The sequence below is a fragment of the Podospora pseudocomata genome, chromosome 3 (genome assembly GCF_035222375.1).
Source record: "Podospora pseudocomata strain CBS 415.72m chromosome 3, whole genome shotgun sequence".
NCBI lineage: Eukaryota > Fungi > Ascomycota > Sordariomycetes > Sordariales > Podosporaceae > Podospora > Podospora pseudocomata.
The window spans coordinates 1,245,120-1,263,680 of NC_085887.1; the positions used below are offsets into that span (position 1 = coordinate 1,245,120).

The window sequence follows — 18,561 nt, forward strand, 5'->3', positions numbered from 1 at the left end:
CTAGATAGACTACCCGATGATGCCTCATCATGCATATACTTCATGTAGACTTCGAGACTTAGACTCAGAAGTCTTCACTTCCTAGTCACTTGGAAAACACAGCACCATATCTTTAAGATGAGTAGCATAGAAACCAGATACATAAATACAGTACAAGACGCCCTGCACATAATAACGACAGAAAACAGCCAACACTAAAATAATACCCGGGGACTGCTGCCATTATTCCCAAACAGAAAACGGCACAAAAGCAGAGATAACAAGAAAAAACATCGCTGATCCCCTCTTTCTTTCACTGTCTTCCCTGTTTTCACCACATCCATAGTTGCCTAACAGTCCTAAATGCGCAAAAACACATCCTCTTCCATATATCTCCTGCAAACGATCCATCACCGCAGCCCCCCCTCCCAACCTCCTATCTTCACTCCCATCACCCCATGGGTCCCCGAGGAACACAGACAGGCTAGTTGGGGAACGGACTGGCGTATTGGCTCTCATCCAGGTCATCGCTGCAAGTGGTATGGTGTCAAGACCAGTAAGCGAACAAGCCCGCCTAGACGCAGAATTCCTTCCCCCAAGAGTCTGCCGCAAGGAAAAGTTACACCAACCCGTCGTAGAGCGACAGCGCCGACACAATGGTGGCATCCCGCTGCGAGCCTTCCTTGAATTCGTTCATATCAAGGCTGCCGTTCTCATCCTTGTCCATCATCCTAAAGATTTTGCGGACGCGCTTCTCCGGGGTGTCTTCGTCTTCTGGGAGCTTAACCATGGACCCGACCTAAGTTCGCCTCTGTTAGCCTCTCCGTGTGTTTTCCTCATGCACCAAATCAAAACATACCATCTTGTAAATCGCCTCCACAATTTTCAACATCTCGTCGTAGCTGATCTTTCCATCGCCGTCGATATCGTACAGTTGGAACGCCCAATCCAGCTTGTCCTCCATCTTACCCCGGCTGGTAACACTCAGAGCACAAATGAATTCTTTGAAATCAATAGTTCCTGATTTGTCCGTGTCGAATACGTTGAAGACGTAGTCGGCGAATGTGCTTGGGTCACCAAAGGGGAAGAACTGGGCGTAGATCTTTTGGAATTCGCCCTTGCTCAGCATGCCGCTCGGGCAGTCCTTGAGGAAACCTATTTCGTCTTGTGAGAAGAGAACCAACCACAGGAAGAGAAGATTGGAGGAGGGAGAAGAAGAAGACCTACCTCTATACCATTGCTGCAACTCCTTCTTGTCAAAATTGGTTGACTTCTGGAGCTCCTTCAGCTGATCGTCAGGGAGCTTCTTGGACTGCCTGTATTTCGAGCGCCCCATGTTAGCCCATGTCATGACTTTTGAGTCTTATGATTCCCGATTGTAGGGAATATTCTCCTCTCCTCCCCTCCCCTCCGCCATTGACTATTGCTCCCTCCTCCCAGCGCCTAAACTCCAACGAGGAAAAACACTCACAAGTTGCCCATATTCGCGGTTAGAGACTCTATTCGAAATCGCCAATCTACGAGAGAGTATCGAAGATGCCGCGCTGGTTATCGCCGACAGGAAACCAAATCGAAGGAGGGGTTTGCGACAGTCTCTTGTCTAGGTCGAACAAGTGGGCAGCTCAATTGCTCAATCGGGCGATGGGTTCGTCTGGCGGCAGTGCTGGTGGGTGGACAGTGCGGGCAATGCGAAGCGGGGGGTTCAGTTTGTAAGCCAGTTCAAGAAACAGCAATGACAAGAAAAAGGCAAGTCTGCTTTGCGAAAACGGAGAGGAGGATTTTGCAAAATGGGTTATGGTTTGAAGACGGAGTCTCGGGGAAGGGAAAAACAGATTGGAGCAAAAGCCAAAGCAAAAGGCGAGGCGAAGGCGGCCGCGGCGGGAAAGTGACGACTACTGCGGCAGTCCAGTCTTCTTTCCTGGGCTTGGGCTTGGGCTTGGGGGGGGGCCGTTGCCCGCTCCCGCCCTGAAGCATGGTGGTTTGGCGCACGGTCACTTGCACTGTACGGACAACTTACTCTTGGGTACTCGCTGTTACACAATGGGTGCTTCGCTTTGCCTTGCCTTACCTTGTGCCTGCCTATAGTATGAATCTTGTCAGCTTTGCTGCATACCATGAATCTGCTCCGCCCCCTTTTCCATTCTTCATCACATGGGCAACCTCGATATGGCGTGCTGTTTTGACCTTACCTACGTCAGAAGCACACTGTGAGGCAGCATAGGTACATTTGTGAGAGATTGCCCCTCCCTCCGGTAATTGAGGGGCACAGTACCAAACACCACCAAACAAGCTGCAAAAGAGTAGGTATGAACCTTCGAGAAACACATAAAACTGTCAGGGAGGCCAACCATGTCCCTCTCCGTGCTTGTTGCACAGACAGGCGGTAGACCACAACGGCCAGGCAGCTCTTGGTCTCTCTACTGGGCGCAGCAACAACAGGCCCTTCTTACCTAGTTTGACTTCTCCCTTCCTCAGCCTCCATGTTTGATAACAGGCCACCTCAGCTCCCTCAAATCAATCGAGAGCCTCCTCCCATCATCTTCATCACCGTCTCTTCCACAATCCCGCACAGTCTAGAACCACAACCCTTCTCACCGTTCCCTTTTCGAGAGAGGGGTGATTTGCTTACCTAAGGGGGGCAGTGCAAACCCGCCAAGGAACCCCCAACCACCACTCGATAAACCGCCATGTTCCCCCCTCCTCAAACTATCGAAGCCGCCGCGCAAGAGCCAGAAACCATAAACTAGGGAGCCAAACTCTTTGTACCTTCTCAGTACTGGCAGGCCTCTCGTCATAATCGAACCCCTGAAAAAAGCTTGACTAGCAATCTCACCCAGGTTCCACTCACTCTGACGTAGCTGTGTACGTACACATGTCGGCGCTCGGTATACAAAACCATAAGCAAGCGAGGGGTGCTCGGTCTTGATGGGAACAGTGGCCTGCGTACGGAGCGGCCCGGATCGGCATCGCATCCGGTGCCCCTTGGTAGCTAGGGGTGGATGGCTGAGACTGACTGATGCCGACCCTGTGTTCCTGGTAGCTGACCCTGCCGACACACACATACACCATCCTAGTAGTATGACATAGCACCTCTACATTAAGCCATTGTTCCAAAATGAAAGAAATGCTTATTGAACAGTGATGATAACATTCAACAACAACAAAAGCTAGAAAAGAGCCTGCTATGCACAAGAGAACCTAGTCAACCATTACAGCATGCTCCTTTCCTTCCCTACATGATTTCCCCAATATTTCCCATCTCTTTTTTGGTTCCCTATCATCCATCCACCCACCTCCCAATCCCAACCCCCTCTTTTATGTTGTATGTGTGTTGTGTGCCAAGGGGGGGAATAAAAGAAAAAAAATGTTAAGAAAGGGGGATAAAACGGGGCAAGTATAAACACAAACTTTGAATAACAACAACAACAACAACAACAACAACAACAACAACAACAACAACAACAACAACAACAAAACCAACAACAACAAAACCAACAACGAAAAAAAGAAAGAAAGAAAAAAAAATGCCTGCCTGCCCTGCCTTCTATAGGGTAACAAAAACCATACACGCTACCGCCCCTATGATGATAACACCTCCCATTCATCCCTTCCTTTTTGTTCCCTCTAACCCACCACAGCCTTCATACTCAAACTCTCCAAAAACCCACTCAAATCCTCCTTCTTCACCTCCACCACACAATGCTCAAAGCTATCAATCCTCACCCTCGCATTCGTCTCAGCCACCACATCCTGAAACGCCGTCCCAAATCTATTGAGCCCATACCCCCTCTCCCTCGTCTCATCCTCCTCATCCTCACCATCATCCTCGTCCTCATCCTCACTGTCCTCATCATCCTCTTCACTGTCCAACTCCGACCCATCATCATCCTCCTCTTCATCTTCCCCCCCCTGCTTTCTCCTCTGCTCCCTCTCCCTCCTCTTCGCCGCCTTCTTCTCCTCCCTCATCCTCTCCTTAACCTTCCTCGCCTCTTCCCTAACCCTAGCCTTCTCCTCCCTTTCCTTCACCTTCTTCTTCTGCGCCTCCTTATCCAAAAAAATCGTATCCGGACCACCACCCCCTCCCGTCCCAACAACAACATACACCCCGCGCTTCTCATCCAGACTAGCCACAACAAGCGGCGTTCCCCTGCCGCCCAACGCCAGCCTCCCCGTGGCATCCTTTTCTTGCTCCGCCAGCGCCTCCCCAATCCACAACGCCAGTTTTGTCAACGCACCCGGGTGGTTAAACAGCTGGCTATCCAGCGAGTCCTTCACCACGCACATCCGAAACGCGCGCAAGTGCGAGATTTGCTTCTTTTTGAGAATCGTCGTCCCGGTGGTAAAGATGGCTTTGTGAAGGAACTGGGCCGTTGGCAAGCCAGCCTTCAGCGACTCAATATCCTCGAGAGCGTCGTAAGCAGCCCAGAAACGTGGCAGCCATTCCTCCGAGGGGGCCGTGGCAGTCGACATCTCCATTAAATCTTGCGATGGACTGTCATTGTTGCTGGAAGAAGCCTCGGGGCTGTTCTGACCTACTTCCAAAAGGGCGCCAATGACAACACCGACGTCTTGCGCCGAGAGCGTGGCACGCCACCCCCAGCTCCTGACGAAACCCCAGGAGTCCTTCGCGCCGCCGCGGTCTTTCCCGTCGGTATCGATAGTGGGGACTAGTTCGTCGAGGTTGTAGAGGGAGGCATACTTGAGGAGCTTCGACCGGAGCTCCCGCTTCAGCGTCATGTCCATGTGAGTGTACGATTGCTTACACTGCACCAGACTGACCCCCATCTTGGCGAGGAGCTTATGCAGACGCTTCAAGCCAGTCTCGCTCCAGGTCTTCAGCCGTGAGAAGAGATACGGCGAGTGGAGCATGCTATCGTACAGGCTCCAGTGACGAATCAACAGGAACTTCGGCTCGGGCGACAGACGGATGCTGGTGTCGTCTGGACTTCGGGCCGTGGTGGGAATGATGCCACTGTTCTCCGGGACGGCTCCCCGGCCAATTTCTGGGGGGTTCAGACGACGGACTTCGTCGCGCAGGAGCTGTCGTATCCTGGCACCGCGCATGCCTAGCCAACCAGAGGCTGGGCGGGCTTCGCCGGTGCGGACTGGGGCTGCGATGCCGGCTGAGGAGCGGCCGTAGAGTTCCATAGAGGTGACTCCGACAATGGTGAGCCAGAGGAGGTCGTTGTCTTCACGACCGAGTTCTGAAGCCAGAGAGTACATCATGGAGGAGATGGGTTCCGAGTAGGCGGTACCGAGTCGGTAGTAATCTCTGAGGATCGTCTCGTTTTCGCGCCGTAACCGCAGCAGCCTTCGCCGAAGTGTCCTTGCGGACGGTCCTTTTATCGGCTGGGCCGCGGTGGGCGGATCTGCTGGGTCGCTGCTAAAGACCGGCCCGTCGTCTCGGAGTGATATGAGTCCTCGTTGTGCTGGCCGTCGGGGGGAGTCTGGAATAGGAGTCGACTGTATCATGTTAGCATTTGGGCTTTATTAATACCCACAGAAAAGACATACGGAATTACTCCTCCGTTTTTGCCTTGGTCTATCATCGTCGTCCTCGTCGCTGTCGTCCTCAAAGTCCCAGGATTTTCGCTTCTGACCAGCTCGAGGCACCGCTGAGCTTGGTAGCTCGCCGACCTCGCTTTCCTCGTCACTGCTTCCTCCAAGATCCTCCCCGTCATCCTCAATTTCCGGCATGTCCAGCAGAGCAAGATAGGCGCCCTTCTCCTTGACCAAGTGTTCCTCAATATCACCATCGTCCATGACAATGATTCCTCCCTTGCCCGGCTTGTAGTTGTGTTCGATTTGGCCAGCCTTGACCCCACGCGGGGTCCTGGCTGAAAATGTCGTCGCATCCTCCGTCTCGGGTTCTAATGGAAAGCCACCAAAGACATTGGACAGGTTCCAAGGCCTATGAGAATCGGCCACCCAAACCTCAACACCACCAAACGTGTTTTCTTCCCCTTCGGGTTCCAAGCCCAAGGCACTTCCCAGATCAGCCATACCACCAACACCCAAGCATACCACCACTCCACCGGCACCGCCCCTCGTTTCCATCATGGGACTGACGAGCTCTTGTCCAATGCGCTCCAGGTCGGCATAGCCTGCCACAGGCTGGATCTTGTGCGGGATATAGTCATGTTTGAAGAGACGCGTGAGAATTCGGCAGGCGCAGAGCGCATCGGGTTCGAGAGCTACAAGCACGAGAACAGGTGGTGAGAGGGGGTGTCGAGTGGCCTGCAGATGCAGATATAACTTCGATATGAGTTCCCTAGGAAGATACATGGCGAAGGAAGAAAAGGTAACGCGCTGCTAAATTTGCTCGGCCACGGAGAAATTGCTGACGGGGAGCCTCTAGGAGAGAACGCGAGATTGTTGTCCCTTGGTTGGTTGATTATACCCAGATTTCGTCCGCTATAAAATCGACCGCGCAGTGCCCCGCGGGCGAGGGAAGGGCGCGATCGAAGAGATTGTGGACCTTCAGGGCCAGAGAGATTAGGTGAGTATGATAGTAGTAAGAATAAGAATTCGAAAGCGACTTCAGACTCGATATAATAAACGGCAGAAACGCTCTGGCTCTGCTGAAATCTTGCAACAGACAACAGACAAACAAGCAGGCGTGTATTGGTGGTGTTGGTGTTGGTCGCCCATTAATTGGAATATAAGTGGAGCGCTGTTTATCGAGGCCGAGACTCTGCAAGACGCGCTTCGACAACCCCCCAGGACGCGACTTGCACCGCGGGACACACAGTACCAATTTTATGAGGTGGACTGTGCTTCCATCTCGTCAGCAAAAAAGGCTTGTGCAACTCCAAATGCGCACGGACCAGCTGATAATTGCCTGCCGCTAACATCCCTCACCTTTCACCTCTCACCTCTCACCTTCCACACCACCACCCCTCTCGCCGATACCACACCACCTCTCACTGCCAGCTGTCCCATGCCCCGCTCGCTCTACTGTACTTTGTGACAGCCCCTTGCAACGCCAAGTGTTCCTCTCCCTACCTCAGAGCAAGCAGAGCAGCAAGCAGCGCAGCCATTCGGGTGACCTCCTTGTTTGTTTCATGAACTACTGACCGCTTCTTTTCCTCTTAGACGATATACGACACATGGCATCTTCCGCCCATCGGATCGGTTCGGGGCGTCGAGTGAGTGGGCGTGAGGTTTCATTGCTGCTCCCTCAATCCCGCTATCCCACATGATGGGGAGCTGGGAGACACCGTGACACCTTTACGCCACTCTGGTCACTTGTCGTGGCATCTAAGACAACAAGCACGCGCTTGCCCCAATGGGAGAATTTTTTTTTGTACTGGTAGGAGCTGTCGCTGATCGAGAACTTGGAAATCGGGGTGTTACCGGCGCCTTGGAACTCAACCTACAAGTCAAGTCCCGACACTACGGACGAGCTTCCCCCCCTTCCCCGCCCCATCTCTCCAGACAGCTGGGATGGCTCATGCTGGATGCTGAGCAGAAAGCCAACGGGACATTGCTTCCCTTCCGGAGAGCTGGGTGCTGCCAGCTGCGTGTGCCGTCCAGCGGCATTTCCAGCAAATGGTCGAGATGCAGCCATGGCGTTCTTCTCATGCAAGCACATGCCGCCATCTGCCAGGACACCTCATGGCCGCCCTTGATTGGCCCCTGTCCCACTCGGCACCGCCCAGAACCCACAGAAACCCACACAACCCACCGCTTCACGGCCTCCACCCCTCACCATGGATTGGATCATTTCAACTGTGGGTGAGAGAGGGTGAGAGGTACCTTTTACGCTTCACGCCGGTACCACTGGTACAACAGCCTGGCGAATGGCAAAGGTCTGGAAATCATTCCTGGATCCCGTCCTTGGCCCTTCCCTCGAGCTGTCCGCCTCTGTGTCCCTTCCGTCAACATGTACATTTCATTTTTAGCTGCTTGGTCCGTCGGCTTCGCTTCTCTTGGCTGCCAGCCATGACTGGCCATTTTGCCCCGAGTGCCCCGGCCTTGTCTTCTCCTCCCAGCGTTCTCTCTTTTTCTCCTAACGTCTTTATCATGCTCCTCTCCTGCTCCTGCTTCTTCTCCTCCTAGCTACCTGTCTGCTCGTCCATTGAGCCATGGCACGCTTCTTTTGACTTCTCAAGAGAGAGTCAGCTGCCTCTAGACGCTATCATTTCACACATTGCTCGCTGTCAAATCTACGATATCCACTTCCCGAATTCCCCTTGCAAGTTCCGCTTCCCCAGAAAAAAAACGGTCACGAAATATGCTCTTGGCCAGTCCACTTGCGCCTCAAAAATTCTTCCCTGATCGAACAAGTCTCTGGAGACCATCCCCGAGCCCGAACCTGAATGCAGGCGGCAGGCACTTCTGGTACTGGAATGGAGGAAAACGGGGTCATAGAACCACTGCCTGATGAGGAGTTTGGGAGAGAGGTGACATCAGATTATGACCCAAGCGATACCGAGACCACCTTTGGCTCCCTGACGTCGAGCGTCACGGGTCATGTGTGGGAGTACGGCAGACGATACCATGCTTTTCGATATGGCCGGTACCCCTTACCCAACGACGACGAGGAGTACAAGAGAGAGTCTCTACGACATGCCATGCTGAAGGAGCTCCTGAGGGGCAAGCTCTACCTTGCGCCCATCGGAGATAATCCGCAAAAGATCATCGATCTTGGCACGGGGTTTGGAGAATGGGCCATGGAGAGTATGTTTGGAGAAATTCATTTGGAGGGGTTCGGGCTAACGTCACGTCGCAGTGGGCGAGCTTTTTACCGGCGCCAAAGTTACAGGAGTCGACTTATCGCCGATTCAGCCACTATGGGTTCCCTCTAATGTCGAGTTCATCGTGGATGACATTGAAGACGAGTGGGTGCACGATCAGGATTACGATTTCGCGCACTTTCGGTTTGTCAATACGGTGTTGAAGAACAATGAACTTGTGCTTCACAACATTCTCCAGTAGGTATTGTGATGGTTTTCATTGACGGGGTCACGAAATGCTGACGAGCCAGTACAAGGAATCTCAGGCCGGGCGGCTGGGTGGAAATCCAGGATGTTTACCCCCGGATATCGTCAGACGACAACACACTGCCCGAAGACTACCCGCCCGCCAAGTTTTACTCGCTGCTTCAAGGCGTTCTCAAGGACCAGTACGGCTTCGACCTCAAGGTGCTGGAGAGCCTTCCCGACCACCTACAGCGGCTCGGCTACGTCAACGTGCAGCGGAAGGTATTCCACATGCCGCTGGGTGAATGGCCCAAGGATCGGCATCTCCGAATGCTGGGTGGCTGCTTCCAAGAAGTCTTTCTCGACTTTGTCGCCGCCATGGCGGCCCGTCCGCTGGTGGAGGCGGGATTCGACAAGGCCGACATTGAGGAGCTTGTCGTCGGGGTCAAGAACGCCGTGGGAAATAGGCGAATTCACGCATATGTCCCCATCCACTTTGTCTGGGCGCAGAAACCACCAGCATGACGGAGGCCAATCTCTTGCCGGCTATCAAAGCTCGAGCAATCGAGATCCAGCACCTACCCGGCTGCGCCCCCAAAACTAATATCGAGAGGATTTCTCGAAGGGGCAATGCTACACGAACTATTGACGAAGATTCCAAAGACTTGAAGAACCTCTAGGGCCCTGGCCAATGGGAGGTACATCCGGCAAGATGGCGGGTTGGGAAAATGCCGAGATAAGAGACGGCATGCACGACTCCAACGATTCGCCGAAGACAAGTCAATCGAGCTGTTTGGAGCATGCAGATGCAAGCTTGTCTCTGGTCCGCCCGCTTCCTCCTTCCCAGCTATAGGGGGGAAGTGACAGCGCGGGGGGCTGAAGACGCCAAGCGCCTGCAATGCTGCTGCTTTGCGGAGAAACTCGCCGTTTTGGAGAGGGAGGGGGAGAGATATATAAACTGCCAGTTATCATAGCGGGACAGACACATCATACAAGCGGTGAAGTTCACTGGGGTGCTCTCGTATTTTGACCTGTTAGGTTGAGATGCTGTAGAAATAATAATAGGATGAAGTATCACTTTATGACTGTACACTCGACTTTTTGGGAAGTTGTAGGATTTGATCCCAGTCGTGACTGCTCGAATGGGAACTCTGTACCTAGGTAGGAATGGCGGCTCGAATAGGAGGGGCATAGGTCGCAGTCACGGCTTGAAAAGTGTGGAATCACTCGACAGGTGTAGCAAACGTACGTCTGGATGGGAACCAGTTACAGGGGTGATCTGGGCCTTGAATATGATGTGGAAAGAGGTGCAGATGTCGATCGGGGAGATGTGGAAAATGTCAGGTAGGTGTTTGCAGGGAACGCTGCCTTCGCAAAGTGGTGACACTGGGGGGAGGTTATCACAGAGGGTTGTATGGTGGGAAGTACTGGACATGCTGTGGTGTTACTGTTACTGAGTCTTTTTTGTTTATGGTTCGATATCGTAGACGCTGTGTAGCCCTATTTCATGGTCATTGGAGCATCTCATCTAGGACAGGCTGCGTAAATGTGTACTTCTTTCCATGTCCAACCGGCATTCTACACTGCTATCCCTTCAAACAAGAAGACGACCAAACTTCACTGCTAGTACATGTAAGTGGAGCAAAACGATACCGCACCTCATGGTATCTGAGGATGAGTATGTTGAGGTATGCGCGTGATCTGATCCAGGCTCCAACTGGAGACCTTCAGTGTGTTAGACTGACGTGATAGCCAACTACACCATCGGACCTAGGCAGTTCTGATGTGGTGCAGATGTTGGGAATTTAGTTTTTTGTGTTGGAAGAGATGGGGAGTTTGTTAGCAAGAGAGAGGAGAGAATATTGAGGGTTTTTGAATGAAGATGTGCCGGGGACGGACAGTGAGATCTACTGTGTACCTAATTGGTAGTGTTTGTAAGTGCGCGTGCGCTACCAGGACAGTGCAGATGGGGTTGTCCCACTGTCCAGTATTCACCACCCTCTCATGACAGGCTTTCATAGGTATCTAGGTATTCAACTTTATTCCCCATACAACAATCACCCTTCACACCACAGTTTGGAAGTCGACTTGATGCTGGGATGGAGAAGGAAGAGACTGCTGACCCATTGAGAAAACTGATCGATCATGGCAACAGCTTCATTTCCCGTTATTACTCCCACTATGAGGAATCCGCTCCCATTTTAGAAGGATGCGGAGAGCCTCTCGTAGAGCTACTGGTACGACAGGCTCAGTTGATGAGCATGGCAACACCCGACCACGACCTGATCAAACGACGGTTGGACGACATCCTATCCGCGTCCTACAATAAGTTTTATGCTTACTTGTACAAAGACCTGCCGCCATGTTGGAGGCTGCTGTATACCGAGGCTGCTATCCTCAAGTTCTGGGTTCTGGTGTTTGAGTGGGCGCGGAGTCGGCAGCCGGAACTGATCCGGAAAAGGGTCTGGGACAAAATGGAGTGGGAGGACTTTGAACTTGACACTCCGGCGCGAAGGGAGGAAGTTCACGAGATCAATGCACGTTTTGAGAAGCAGCCAAAGGGAACACCACCACGGAACATGGGTTCGGCAGTGTGGCATCAGCTAACGCAGCTCTCCATGCGGACGGAAGTAGGAGGTGTGCATGTTCGGCGGAGCCGGGAGGCGAGCAGTCGAGTTCGGGAGAGACTGCAGGAATGGCAACGACGGAATGAGCAAGAAGACGGCCAACAGGGGCCAGAGCAACAGCAACAAAAACGGGAGCGAGAGGAGGAACTTCTCAATGATATGGTCAAAACCTTGGATCTTGCCTTGATCCTGGCCGGCGGTGGAGGAAAACATGATGAAATTCACGGTTATGTAGCCTTACTGGAGAAGGCGGCATCCCTGCCCAGCAACGACAACAGTCCGGACAAAATCAGCTCCAAACCATCAGAAAGCGAAACCCCTAGGCAGGACCCTTCCCTGGGACGCACACGCACAACATCACTCACCCAACCACCAACCAAACGAGCAAGGCTATCACTCCCCCCTCCCACCAACCCCTCATCAACAATCGATGGCTGGCTCCCCCTCAACGCCTCAGGAGAGCTCGTCGGCCCCGTCGCCATTTCTGATGAACCTCCTGTCAACACCCAACAACAAACACCCATCATAACCCAAAAACCACCCAACTGGTCCTCCCACCCCTCCTTCTCCCCCTACGAACCCTTCACCCCCCCAGTAACCTCCCCCATCCCCCGCCTCCCCTCCCCCTCCCTCACAACCTTCCAATCCCACCTCTCCTCCCCCACCCCTCAACCCCTAATCCTCACCAGCCTCGTCCCCAGCTGGCCAGCTCTAGCCGCCCGCCCCTGGTCCAAACCCTCCTACCTCCTCTCCCGCACCTTCTCCGGCCGCCGCCTCATCCCCGTCGAGATCGGCCGCTCCTACGTCGACGAAGGCTGGTCGCAGAAAATCCTCCCATTCTCCGAGTTCCTCTCCACTTACATAACTTCCCCTTCCGAGTCCAAAGGCTATCTCGCCCAACACCAACTCTTCGCCCAACTCCCCCAACTCCGCAGCGACATCACCATCCCTGACTTGTGCTACACCTCCCCTGCGAACCGTCCCGACGGAACACCGGAGCTGGAAGAACCAATGCTGAACGCCTGGTTTGGCCCTCCAGGGACGATCACCCCTTTACATACAGATCCGTACCATAACCTTTTGGTGCAGGTTGTGGGCAGGAAGTACGTGAGGCTGTACCCCCCTGGGGCGGGCGTCAAGAGACGAGGGGAGGAAGCGGGGGTTGACATGGGGAACACGGCTGCTTTTGATGTGGGTGTGCTTGAGGGGTGGGATGAGGCGACCGGAGAGGGGGGGGATGAAGAGGAAAAAGAGTTCAAGAGGCTGGAATATGTCGACTGCATACTCGAGCCCGGGGAGACGTTGTACATACCCGTGGGGTGGTGGCATTATGTGAGGGGACTGAGTGTGAGTTTCAGTGTGAGCTTTTGGTGGAATTAATTAGATGGCATAAGTGCTGGGGTGGGTTGTGAATAGGTCCAAAACAGGAGGGGCTGTTGATCGATGAGAGAGGAGAGAAGTAGTTTTGTATCAAGGATACCACACAGCGAAACCGCCGCATGAAGCAGCATGTTAGAAGATGACTTCTCAAGTCAATCCCCTTGACAGCAACACCCTCTCCCCCCTCTCTAACCCTTCCATCTTATTCACCATCAGCTTCAACGCACTCGCTCCAACATCTCCCGAATGCTGTCAAAAACAAAACAAGGCGATTTCGATATCGGTCATATCTGATGGTAGTACACTGTATTGCATAATGTTACAAAAGATCCCTCCATCAGCTCGTCACTTCCCCCAACTTCAAGATCTTTATTTTTCGTTCCCTTCATTCACATCATTGGGTATCTGTTTTCCCTTTTTTTCTTCTCCCACCATTCCCCATTTCCCCCCTCCCCCTCAATCACCCCTTCTATTCCTTCCCCGCGGCGCCTTAAGCATTATTCTGCTCATTAATCTTTGCCAAAATCTCGCTATCCCTGAAAAGGTGATACTCCTCATCCCCAACCTTGACAGGAGAACCGCCATACTATTTGTCCCGTTAGCCCCACCCAACACCCCTTTTTTGTCTTCGCAACACTCACCTGAGGGATCAAAACCCTATCCCCAGCCGCACACCCCATAGGCACCCTCTTCCCATCCTTGTCGAGCCCGCCCGGCCCAACAGCCAAAACCTTGGCCTCGTTGAGCTCCTTGACGGCCGTCTCAGGAAGAAAGATGCCCCCGGCAGTCTTGGCCTCGGCCTTGACGCGCTGCACGAGGACGCGGTCGAGGAGGGGGACGAGGGACTTGATCGAGCGGAGGGAGGTGGCCTTTTCCAACAGCGTTAGCAAAACTTGGAGTTTTGAGGAAGCTATGGGTAACGGCGGTGGTGATGGCGTAATGCTCAACGTACCATTTTTTCTGGACTTATGGTAGCTAAACCGGCTGGCTGGCTATGTGCAGTTCGAAAGGTCGAGGATAGGTAGTTGACGGTAGTGAGGTTATTCGTAAACTTCGAATTTGTGTTTGGAGAGGAGAGGGGAGGGAAGCTTTTCAATTGCCACAACTGTCCGTCAATCAACAATTCTCCACACACACAAGCGTTGCTGATGCGGGTCGGGGGAAGGAGAGCTTTCTAGAATTGTCCCCTCCTAATTTTTTTCCAACCGGGGGCGGGGGCCCTTGCGCCTGCTCCGACCGACCGATTTCCTACCTCCGGCTACAGCCGAAAAAATGGGCCGGCCTAGTCCAATCCCTCACCTCCCATTGGTTATTAAGTCCACGTAGCAAACCAAAACTGTGGGGTTACACCCAAACCGTGTAAGTGACCAGCCAGTGACCAGCCTCACCTCAACGTCACTCCCATCTTCACCACAGCAACAACACTAACAAAACACACATACATACTATGTAGGTACTCATATATTCATCTCTCTCTTCCCCTGCCCCCCTCCCTCCCTATGTAAACCTAATACCACTATCCCACCCCCCCCAAAAAAAAAAAAAAAAAAAAGCTTCATAAAGTAATATCACTCTCTATTTCCCCAATCCATCCCTTTCTTTCCCTTCTCAATCATCCATGATATCTCTTTTCTACATACATGACACCCCACCCCCCAGCCCTGGTTACCCTTCTTCATGAGGTCAAGAAAACAAAACAACCCAAATCTAGTCTGTAGCCCAACCGCACAACGTAACAAAAAAAATTCCGCTGGAATTGCCCCCATCTGCTCCCTCTAGACTCCCCGCATCGAGACCAAAAAAAAGCAAAACAAATAAAAGTAGAAAAAGCAAATTAGGTAAAGAAAAAAAAAGGATGTCGTCGGAGTCTGAGTTTGTGCGTGCATGTAAACATCTGGTGTCCGTGACTGCCCCAAATCCCATAACCTTTACACCACGTTGAGTGTCTGGCAGAATCTCGTGAAGCGAATAAAAATGCGAATAATGGCTTTGCCCCGGCCAACCTCCTCGTCTTATTTCGGAGCAGGAGGCGTAGGCGGCTCCAACACATGCGTGTGATCATCAGCATTAACCACCTGCCCCGGTCCAACCTGCCGACAAATAACTGTATCCGACACCCAAGGGTCCTCCAAAATCTCGCTCATCTGAGCGCGCGTTTTTGGGTTGAGATCGAGCATGCGCCCAATGACATGCCGGCTTTCCCTGGGCAACAGTCGAAGGATACGCCATGGGCCGCGGATGACTTCCTTCTTTTCGCCGCCGTCTTGGCCAGACGGCCGCTTCTCCTCGCTCTTGGACTTTTCAGGCGCGGGTTGTCCTTCGACAAAAGCTCTCTCAGGCGTGTTGTTCAAAGCGGTCATGGATGCGGATGGTGGAAGAATGAGCTTCTTCGGGTCGTGACCAGGCGTTGGATCGGCAGCAAAGAGCTTGAACGAGCTATCGGTAAGACGGGGAAGCTTCCAGGGGAAGCGTCTGAGCGTCATGCAGCAGTAGATGATGGCCAACGACCAGATATCCACCGCTTGTGGGTCGTACTTCTTTTCGTCGTAGACCTCAGGCGCAAGATATGGATCTGAGCCGACGATACCTGTACATCAACCAGTCAGTAAACTGCCGCATGGCAACACCATCTCCAGGAAGGAAAAAAAAACTCACCAGAAGCAAGAACAGTGCTCGTCTCAAAAGGATACTTGAAGACATGGGCACTACCAAAATCGATTATCTTCATGATCCCCCGCTCGCTCACCACCACGTTGTCAAGCTTCAAATCCCGATGCGCCAGCCCCATGCTGTGAAGATACGTAACACCGCTCAGAATCTGCAAGAAGCAGCAAGTGACTTCTTCTCTCGCCATCTTCCCCGTCATGACAATGGCAAACAGGTCAAACGGCGCGTATTCCATCACCTCGTACCACTTGCCCTTCTCCTGGACAATGTCAAGCGTCTCAATGATGTTGCCGTGGTGCAGAGAAGACCCCATGCAGTACTCGGCCGTCAATTTCTTGACGTATTCCCTCTCCGTCTCATATGAGTGGCGGGGTCTGAACTCCTTGACGGCAAACACGGTGCTGTCCTCGGCGCGCTTCATCAACCGCACAGAACCACCCGCTCCAGCTCCCAACACCCGTCCAAGCTTTCCATACTTGGAAGTAAGACCGTGGTCGTTGTCGAATGGAATCTGGCCGCCCTTTGGCGTCTTGATACCAGACCGAACCGAAGCTGCTGGTGATGAGGTGCGCTTGACCTTGCTGCCTGGCCCCAGCTTGAAGAACCTCTTCAGATCCGCCATGGAGCTATTTCGGCTGTGGATAACGTTGTCGTCGCTGTTGAGGCGCTTGTCTCCGGATATTCTGGGCAGGCTCAGGGTCGATGAACTGGGCGAGGCGTTCTTGTTCTTTTTCCTGGTGAACATGAAGCGGGACTCAATTTGTTTTGGTGTTTGACGCTTGCTCGCGGCGTAGGGGTCATTAGCCTCTCCAGTTGGCGGTGCTTGTCGGGAATAGAACAGCGAGGCAGCGGCTGCGCGGGACGGACTGCTATCGCGAGACGGTGGGACAGAGCTGGCGGGTGAGTTGGAACCACTCCCGGCGCCGAGCGAGAACAACCCCTTTCGGTGGTCACCGAGAGCGGAATGGTCTCTTCCATCTGACGTCGCGGGCCTCCGTGACACCCGCTCTTTTTCGGTCGTTGTAGAATGATGCTGGACGGATAGACGAGCAGGATTGACAGGTGCAGGCTCGTGGAGCGAATCTTGAGGCGTGATGATATCGGGCATGCGTCCCAGGCGATCTTGGGTTCCGGCCGGCTCTCTCTTCAGTCCTGCTTCCACATTGTCCGTGCCGGCCGGTGTTAGCGGTGGCGTATGCATTTCTGGACTCCTCCTCGTATGACTGCTTGCTTTTAGGTGCGGTGAGCCCTGGTGGCTCGCCGAACTTCTTGTTGCTTCCCGGCTTGGTTCCCGAGAATCATCGTCGCGCGATGCAGTCTAAAGCCGAGATCGATCAAACGTCAGCCCTAAAGTTCTAGGAAAAAAAGAGACCCTGAAAAGCAAAAGACAAAGTAAGTTCTGAGACCACCCCACAAGGCCTCGGCTAGATATCTGATCCCATACTAGAATCCGCCACAACCAAGACAAAGACACCATCGATCGATAACCAGACCCACACGCCAATAGGCCTGAAAACCTGGAAACCTGGAAACGTCGATACGTACCCTGGATACTGGTAGCGATACTGGCTCGTATGAGAAAATGTTCATGCGGCGTTCCTGGAGCGGACAATTCCTCAATCGCTCAGAGAGATCACGTATTTCCTCAGATGTGACCCGTCCGGGCTGTCCGAGTGAGACATTATCTGTGTTGGCGAGGAGCGATGCATCTTCAGGGGTGATCTCCTGTACCGTCGACTTGAAGCGGACGGCGGGAGAGGATTCGGCAGCGGGTTTGTCTTTTGTGGGAGATGTCTCGATTTTTGAGGGCTCTAGATGATGCGTACGACGTCGAAATCAGCAAGGTGTGTCTTTCGCTAACAAACAGCGGACTGGAAATCCGTGGGGGTTTGGGGTTGAGTGAGGGGCGATCGAAACAGTGCACAGTGAGTGAGTAGGTAGTGTCCCGGTGAGACTCACCTTTGTTCAGGATCTCGTGCTGCCCTTCCGGCGCCGGGGCACTGGAAGCCATGATGGAGATGGTCTAGAAGATAGCGGTTGCGATTGCGATTGCGCCTGCGCGAAGAGGGAAAGCACGATGATAGTTTGCAGGATCCAAAGATGGAGACTGGAGGAAGCAGAGCAATCGGGCCCAGAATCCTAGATGACGGACAAGAGACGGCTGCTGGCTGGCTGCGCCTGAACCGCGGCGGAGCGCCGAGAAGAGAGGTGCGCTATACGCTACGAGGTCGTTGCGACGTGGTGGGGCTCAGCTACTTGTCCGGTACCTGGTTTGCAGTAAGACGCGCCACTCAACGTTGGCTGACATCTGCGGGAGGCACGGGTACCCTTCAAGCACCTGAGCATCACCACAAGTTCACAGGGTTCTCCCAGGTCCTGAGCGAGGGCGGCCATTTCCGGGGCCTCACGGGCCCGGCAGTGGGTCTTTTTTTATCAAGTCCCCTGATCTCTTGATCTTGTCCTCTAATTTCTTCCCACGAGCCTGACTCGCAGCGAGCATTTCACCAGCTTCCAACTACCAGTCTGTGGCGACCAAAGGCATACGCGGATATGGGCGGGATTTCCTCCTTGGGTAAGGTACCTCACGGCTGTTTGGACACCAAAAAAAGGCTCACTCACGCACAGTCTTCCAGTGAGAGTTGGGGGGGAGGGGGGCATGGGGGGCACCGACGTAATGGAGGGGTCTCCATATCTCGGATACATGTGAGGCTCACTCCGGAAGGTGGGCTGGTTGAAAAAATGATCTCTCCGATCTCGTCATCCATCTTATCGGATCCAATGTTTCTTCTCTTTCCAAGCAGAAGCTGGAAACTGCCAACAACAAGCAGCCAACGAGCTCGAACACGTGTGAGTCGCATGGTGGTTGAGATGCATGATTCTGAGAGTCGGTTCGGTCGGGGCTCGGCACGCGAATCTTGTCCTTCAGTGACATGTTCACGGACAACAACGACACCCCGGCCTCCGTCCCAGCCTTGTCTCCGCTG

At 53.3% G+C, this 18,561-nt stretch overlaps 6 protein-coding genes and 1 non-coding gene across 7 annotated transcripts; 3 read left to right on the plus strand and 4 right to left on the minus strand.

Moving 5' to 3' along the window:
• Positions 1-89: 89 nt before the first annotated feature.
• Positions 90-1,884, minus strand: ncs1 (Calcium-binding protein NCS-1). Its single transcript, XM_062888641.1, has 4 exons — positions 1,451-1,884; positions 1,207-1,295; positions 839-1,134; positions 90-778 (listed from the first exon to the last, which is right to left on the minus strand). The coding sequence occupies exons 1-4, from the start codon at positions 1,459-1,461 to the stop codon at positions 599-601; spliced, it is 576 nt and encodes a 191-aa protein (XP_062744540.1). The 5' UTR covers positions 1,462-1,884; the 3' UTR covers positions 90-598.
• Positions 1,885-3,603: 1,719 nt separating this feature from the next.
• Positions 3,604-6,658, minus strand: CDC45 (DNA replication initiation factor cdc45; the record flags this gene model as incomplete). The annotated part of the gene is made up of 2 exons (XM_062888642.1): positions 5,494-6,658; positions 3,604-5,442 (listed from the first exon to the last, which is right to left on the minus strand). The coding sequence occupies exons 1-2, from the start codon at positions 6,262-6,264 to the stop codon at positions 3,604-3,606; spliced, it is 2,610 nt and encodes an 869-aa protein (XP_062744541.1). The 5' UTR covers positions 6,265-6,658.
• Positions 6,659-7,059: 401 nt separating this feature from the next.
• Positions 7,060-9,988, plus strand: QC762_303440 (uncharacterized protein). Its single transcript, XM_062888643.1, has 3 exons — positions 7,060-8,661; positions 8,714-8,915; positions 8,975-9,988. Exons 1-3 carry the CDS (start codon positions 8,301-8,303, stop codon positions 9,426-9,428), a joined length of 1,017 nt encoding a protein of 338 aa, XP_062744542.1. The 5' UTR covers positions 7,060-8,300; the 3' UTR covers positions 9,429-9,988.
• A 612-nt stretch (positions 9,989-10,600) lies between these two features.
• Positions 10,601-10,674, plus strand: QC762_0051390. The gene has a single exon. It is a non-coding gene; the product is annotated as a tRNA-Val (tRNA).
• A 328-nt stretch (positions 10,675-11,002) lies between these two features.
• Positions 11,003-12,910, plus strand: QC762_303450 (uncharacterized protein; the record flags this gene model as incomplete). The annotated part of the gene is made up of 1 exon (XM_062888644.1): positions 11,003-12,910. The coding sequence occupies one exon, from the start codon at positions 11,003-11,005 to the stop codon at positions 12,908-12,910; it is 1,908 nt and encodes a 635-aa protein (XP_062744543.1).
• A 203-nt stretch (positions 12,911-13,113) lies between these two features.
• Positions 13,114-14,090, minus strand: hsp10 (mitochondrial heat shock protein Hsp10). Its single transcript, XM_062888645.1, has 3 exons — positions 13,863-14,090; positions 13,552-13,779; positions 13,114-13,496 (listed from the first exon to the last, which is right to left on the minus strand). The coding sequence occupies exons 1-3, from the start codon at positions 13,863-13,865 to the stop codon at positions 13,401-13,403; spliced, it is 327 nt and encodes a 108-aa protein (XP_062744544.1). The 5' UTR covers positions 13,866-14,090; the 3' UTR covers positions 13,114-13,400.
• A 422-nt stretch (positions 14,091-14,512) lies between these two features.
• NPR1 (Nitrogen permease reactivator protein) lies at positions 14,513-17,969 on the minus strand. The gene is made up of 4 exons (XM_062888646.1): positions 17,537-17,969; positions 17,123-17,388; positions 15,566-16,895; positions 14,513-15,497 (listed from the first exon to the last, which is right to left on the minus strand). Exons 1-4 carry the CDS (start codon positions 17,586-17,588, stop codon positions 14,923-14,925), a joined length of 2,223 nt encoding a protein of 740 aa, XP_062744545.1. The 5' UTR covers positions 17,589-17,969; the 3' UTR covers positions 14,513-14,922.
• Between the last annotated feature and the right edge of the window lie 592 nt (positions 17,970-18,561).

What these genes read in the sequence shown, in the direction of transcription:
- NPR1 (XM_062888646.1), bottom strand. Translation starts at nt 17,588, where the DNA reads ATGGCTTCCAGTGCCCCGGCGCCGGAAGGGCAGCACGAGATCCTGAAC. An exon ending in GCACGAGATCCTGAACAAAG is followed by an intron (nt 17,389 to 17,536) that starts GTGAGTCTCACC and finishes CGCATCATCTAG; the next exon opens with AGCCCTCAAAAATCGAGACA. An exon ending in TATCGCTACCAGTATCCAGG is followed by an intron (nt 16,896 to 17,122) that starts GTACGTATCGAC and finishes TCTCGGCTTTAG; the next exon opens with ACTGCATCGCGCGACGATGA.
- ncs1 (XM_062888641.1), bottom strand. An exon ending in GTTGCAGCAATGGTATAGAG is followed by an intron (nt 1,135 to 1,206) that starts GTAGGTCTTCTT and finishes AAGACGAAATAG; the next exon opens with GTTTCCTCAAGGACTGCCCG. An exon ending in TGGAGGCGATTTACAAGATG is followed by an intron (nt 779 to 838) that starts GTATGTTTTGAT and finishes AGGCGAACTTAG; the next exon opens with GTCGGGTCCATGGTTAAGCT.
- QC762_303440 (XM_062888643.1), top strand. Translation starts at nt 8,301, where the DNA reads ATGCAGGCGGCAGGCACTTCTGGTACTGGAATGGAGGAAAACGGGGTC. An exon ending in TGGAGAATGGGCCATGGAGA is followed by an intron (nt 8,662 to 8,713) that starts GTATGTTTGGAG and finishes GTCACGTCGCAG; the next exon opens with TGGGCGAGCTTTTTACCGGC. An exon ending in GTGCTTCACAACATTCTCCA is followed by an intron (nt 8,916 to 8,974) that starts GTAGGTATTGTG and finishes AGCCAGTACAAG; the next exon opens with GAATCTCAGGCCGGGCGGCT.
- hsp10 (XM_062888645.1), bottom strand. An exon ending in ATAGGGTTTTGATCCCTCAG is followed by an intron (nt 13,497 to 13,551) that starts GTGAGTGTTGCG and finishes CGGGACAAATAG; the next exon opens with TATGGCGGTTCTCCTGTCAA.